General features: G+C 36.6%; 1 protein-coding gene across 1 annotated transcript; it reads left to right on the forward strand.

The window, feature by feature from the left end:
* Positions 1-4,032: 4,032 nt before the first annotated feature.
* LOC128244421 (uncharacterized) lies at positions 4,033-4,823 on the forward strand. The gene is made up of 2 exons (XM_052962429.1): positions 4,033-4,166; positions 4,293-4,823. The coding sequence occupies exons 1-2, from the start codon at positions 4,033-4,035 to the stop codon at positions 4,627-4,629; spliced, it is 471 nt and encodes a 156-aa protein (XP_052818389.1). The 3' UTR covers positions 4,630-4,823.
* Positions 4,824-6,059: the final 1,236 nt, after the last annotated feature.

Below are 6,059 nucleotides of genomic sequence, written 5' to 3' on the forward strand. Positions count from 1 at the left end.
AATCAATTATAGCCGAATAAGGTTTTCAATTCCATAATATACTAGTAAGTCATTTTTTATTTATTAATTACTTGCATAAATGCGGATTAAATTGTTGACTTGAACAGTGAAATTAGATATTGGTTTTTTAGTTAATATAAAACACCGACGTATTAGTTTTATGGATTTCAATATTTAATACTCGATATACAGCAGGCCACGCTACGCTACATATCAACGTTCCCAAACCAGATACATGTTATTTTAGAGGGCGGAATAATAATTGACAATATGGAAAGTGAAACGGTATACAATACTATTCATTTGAAATAATGTTATTAACAAAAGTTACACCTCACCACCCGAAAGGTCTGATAATGTCTTGAGGTTAGTGATGTTTTGTCTTGAAAGGGCATGTTTTTATAATGATTGTAAGAATGAATATTGAAGTTTATATATAAAATGGGTTAAAGAAGCGGAAAATGTAAAAATATGTTAATTTTCCCGGTTTAACACCGTGTTTTATAGCGACAGACCACCCCATCCCCCTCTCCCGAGTGAGCCATGGTTCTTTCAAGAAGTGGCCATGTATAATATTATCAAGCTCGCGTTAAACTCATAATTATACATTACTATAGTGGTGGCCTCGGACAGGTCAGTACAATCCGAACTGCTCTAGGATGCTCTAACCCTTTAACAGAGAATCATGGAAATAATATGTCCCCCCCCACACACACACACACACAAATGCTTCTGTGGTGTATTCCTGTTAACTCGTGCATCAAGATGACTTCAATCACGCCAAACCATAGCACAGAGATCCTTAAGTGACAAGTTCGTACTTAAAGTGACTAGTGTTCATGTTTTACTGCTGACGTTGTCATATAATCTTAAGCTATGCAGCTCGTGATGATACAGAGATAAACTTCTGCTCCTGTTACGAAGTCAAATATGCGCATTCAACATACCATATACAATCATTTGAAATCCAAAAGCATTTGGATGAAACGTCAATATTTAACGAACGAGTCGTGTAATATATAAAAGCCTTTATATTATGTCTTATTCAGTAATGACTATACCACATATAAATGACAATCAGAACAGTAATGAAAGAAACACATTTAATATGAAAATTGGCGCCATGTCTAAATGTTTGGATTTTTTTAAATATTTAATTAATTTCAATACATGTGAATTCAATCAATGTATTACCAATATATGTATTCTAAACTGGATTCGGTAATGAAAATAGGTTCTCTTATAGCTATTGACTGTGATCTTGTTTTCAGACACAGTTACCTTATACTTAACATTTAGATTAATAAGATCGAAATGCCATACATTTGATGAATTTTGCTTATTTTCTAGCATTTTTAAAGGCAATATATTAATGTATTTGGTTTCTGTTTTACAAGCAGAATTCAATATGAATATCAAATATTAATATCGTGTTTATATTCATGTTATAAGAATGAGTATCAGAATGTATTGCTAGATTGTTGGTTGAACGTTTCAAACATGAAACAATTATTAAACCATACCGGCAAAAGCAAGGTTATTGAGTCGACATGAATTTTCAATTTCATAAAGCAATACATTCCAATATATTTTGAAAAGACTTGAAGAGAGATAACTCGCGGTCGCAAATCATCTCGTGACACTATCCCTTATCAGGTGTGCACATGATAAACTTTCCAATTTGCCCACGATCGGAAATAGGAAAATCAAACAAAACTTCAATTTTCTGTTGCTCTCTCCTTCTTATACCTAGGAAGTTACGCTTGATTCGAATGTTTTTCCATCGATATCAAAGCTGGTAAAATAACTACATGCAAATTAACAAGAAAGTCTTTTAGACGCTCATTAAAGACGCTGTATCGATCGCTTAATTCTTCCACAGTATATAGCGCTGTTGTTTATTACAAAAATACTTCAATACGTAATCTGTAAGAGCCATTAATTGTACTGTATCACTACAAGTTTCCATCTTCATGACCGACAAACCTATAACTATGCCCCATTATTTGGATAACTTGTCACCGAATTAGGCAACAAATATTCAAACTCATTATATATGTAAATTTAATTTGTGAATCTTATTAATGTAGGTTCATGTAATTGGTGTGTCGCTTTTTCGGCACTGCATATTAGCCTTTGTTATTTCTTTCCTTGGTATTATGTTCAAGAAGCATTATGAAGTAAAACATTCTGCAGATATGTGCTATACATAAACCAGAAGCTTTGAAACTAATGATATTAGATATTTGTGCTGTTCCATCAAATATATTTGAATGCTACAAACCCAGGGGAAATGTTTATTAAATTATAAATGTTGAGTGCCGCCCTTTTTTTGTAATGGTGTCTGAAAGTAGACTTAATTCGTAGTAAAAGCTACACAATTATTGTTGTTTTCATTAGTACGAACACTTTAATGAACATTTGGGATCGTCGTAAAGCTTTGATTAATGACCGATGGTATTCGGTAATGTGATGACATAATCACCAACGACCCAAACAACAGGGATTGACATAAGTCAAAGAAAGTGACACATACTCTAATACGAAACAGCAATAGATCATACAGTAGCTTAAACGTTATCATTATCTCTTAAATCCTGTTTCAACGCACAGGGATTAGGGCCAAACTAACACAAACTATCATGATTGACAAATGTTGGGGTAACTGCGTTGCCTACAGAGTTGTTTATACACAAAACGTGTATCAAAACTTACAATCAAGAAACCTCGATTGCTTTTCACAGTATTAAAGGTCTTTAACTTAAATCGGATCAATCGTTTGCAAACGAACATTGGGTATGAGAACCGGTATTGTTACCCATTTAGGCCAAATAAAAAATAGGTCTGTTTCAGGTTACCCGACCGACCCTATTTTTTCCGCCGACCCTAACCTATTTTTCCCTGAAAAAAATGTGATTTGGGTACGAAAAGCATTTGTTACGAAATGTATGTACGTAAAGTTGACAATATTTGAGTTGGATTTCTGAATGTATTTACCGTACTTCCCCTTAGAGTTCGGGCACCTTAAAATAAATAATTTTTCGCTCTCCCAAATCATAGAAAATAACCATTTTTACATTTTATCTACATGTATGGTAAACCTGCCATTTTTCTTCATGTCTGCATTTTACCGTAGTTATCAATGGTTATTACGCCTAAAAGTGTAACTCCTTCATCAAGTTAATTAAAATCCCATTCAACACCATTTTATACATGCATTGAAATGAATAAACACCTTTTATCGGCTTCAGATCAAACAGTCACATTGTGTGACGTCACATAACTCTCAGTTATACCCACGAGAATCTCATGGAGAGCATGGATATTGCTATGTAGGATAAGGTAAACGGACATTTGCCCCCCCGGACATTTGCCCCCCCGGATGTTTGCCCCCCTTTTGGACCATGGCGGACATTTGCCCCCCCGCCGTTTTCGAGGGGGCGGACATTTGCCCCCCCTCAATGTTCGAGGGGGCGGACATTTGCCCCCCCTCCATTTTCGATGGGGCGGACATTTGCGATAACTTTAATAATCTTACAAACTATCAACACCAAACATGTGTTTGTATTAAAGTGCGATCCAACACTACAATTAAAGCAATCCCGATCGCGCTAATTACCTATGTGTGCATGATATCAAAGAAGTGTTAATTAATGAGAAACAATTAAAGCAATCTCGATCGCGCTATTTACCTCTGTTTGCATGATATCAAAGAAGAGTTAATTAATGAGAAACAATTAAAGCAATCTCGATCGCGCTATTTACCTCTGTTTGCATGATATCAAAGAAGAGATAATTAACGAGAAAAATGTGACGTACTTTTGCTCAAAATACAAACTAAGAACACGGGACTCATATAATGGACGTATTTCCTATCACAAATTACAACTCACAATTCACTTCCACGAAGCAACATGGAATTCATTACGAGTAGTAGAGGCGCACCAAAGCTTTGCTTTGATAGTTTTACGTACACGAAGAAGAAAAGCAGCAAGACCACCATCACCTGGGAGTGCTCGTCAGTTCTGTGGAATGTTGGACGGACTGGCCTTCCTTCCAGAGGATCAGGTGAAGGAAGGAATGGCGTACCTGAAGAGCCAGACTACAGAAGTCCTGGAGCCAGTAGTCGACTACTTCGATCGGAACTACGTCAACGGCCCTTTCAGGTAAATTCAATTCAATGCAGCAGTTTATTGGCATAACATAATTATACAATTACACTTCTAGCCATCAAACTTAAATAATATATAAATTGTCACCTCGATCAATGAGTCAATAATTACAAAACCAAGGTTCGAGCCAGCCACTTGGAACGTCAACACAGCCACTTTGAACGACGAGGCCAGGACCAACAACGTGTGTGAAGCCTGGAACAATGGGTTCCGGTGTCTCGTCGGCCACGTCAATCCCTCGCTTTGGACTGTCATCTCCTGCTTCGAGAAGGACGCTGCAATGGTGGAAGCAGAGATCCTCCGTGTCCAGAGAGGCCAGCCATCAAAGAAGCCAGCGAGGAAGGGAACAGTACGATACCAGAAGACGTTGAAGACCCTGTGCCAGCAGTTATCCAATGGACAGAAGACGGTCGAAGAGTTTCTGCAGGCCATTGGGGGTCACATCCGACTGCGTTAGGACTGAACATCTGTAATGTACCTGTAATATGATATGATGAATGTGCTAAAATGAATGTGCTATTTTGATCTTGATTAGTGAATTACTTATCATACCATTCAGAGAACAGAAACGTATTTTTTGCTGTATATACTTGTATATATGAGTGCTATAAATGTGCTATATGACTTCTGATTTGAAATAAAAATATTATAAAAGGATTTACATTTATATGTAATTAGTGACAAACATACAAACTGGTGTAAATCGGTTGGCAGTTTGCACGTAAATTGAACAAATAGTTAAAGAAAAAAATGTTCATTTTTTTTATAAATTAATATATTTTTAATATCTTGGTATAAACTTATAAAACCGGGGGGGGGGGGGCAAATGTCCGCCCCCTCGAAAACGGCGGGGGGGCAAATGTCCGCCCCCTCGAAAACGGCGGGGGGGCAAATGTCCGCGATGGTCCAAAAGGGGGGCAAACATCCGGGGGGGCAAACATCCGGGGGGGCAAATGTCCTAGAATCGCAGGATAAATGTGTCTGGGTGGTGTTTTTGATTGTAACTTAAGTATTGCATTTCTAACTTTAATTAATCACATTAAATAGTTACCTTTATCATTGAATGTGTTGACTTTTATTGTTCTATTGATGTTTCAATGAGTATTACTGTGCGATTATTGCTTCATTAAGTCTATATTAAAAGTGTGGTACAAGTTTCAAAGTTTATTGGCGGATCGTTTTACAAACATGTAATGTCTGTCTTTTCTTAATCTCTTGATTGCCCTTGTTGTTTTTTTAATCCTCCATTAAATATATCACACATCCTTTTCAACAGGCAATAAATCGTTTAGGATTGGTAGTAACTAACAAACTTATCACAGTGATGTATACGATTAGGTAATCTAGCCAGGAAGTGTAACGATAAAGATCAATAATTTTTGTCTGTGAGACTTAGTAACTGTAATTTACAATCGATGTCCTTTGGGTGTCCGAAAATTAGGTACATAAAATAAAAATAAAAATGAAAATAATAATGGATGTCCGAATTTTTAGATTGTCCGAACTCAAAGGTGAATTACGGGTAGTTTGTGCTTGTGTGGCAGGTATATTTCAATTCTTGAACTATATTTTCTTGTCAGATACAAATGTGTCAGATACTGACTTTCGGATTGATATGTCAGACTTAAGTGTGCAATTTTGGCAATAAAACCTGCATGTTACTTGTTCTTCAAACCTGAACCCCCAGGTCCTCTTGACAGCATTGAGGTTTCCTTGGCTGATGGCTTATATGGTAAATTTGCTGTCCCACTCTTCATGTAATTATGTTACAGGGAGGTTAGCATTCTACAGAGGGTGATTGAAAGCAAAGGGGTGAATAAAGAAAAGTAATACCGTTCCTGGAAAGTCTTAAATAATAGCAGAGTGGTGTATCATAACTTAGTTGAA

The sequence above is a fragment of the Mya arenaria genome, chromosome 8 (genome assembly GCF_026914265.1).
Source record: "Mya arenaria isolate MELC-2E11 chromosome 8, ASM2691426v1".
NCBI classification, from domain to species: Eukaryota; Metazoa; Mollusca; class Bivalvia; order Myida; family Myidae; genus Mya; species Mya arenaria.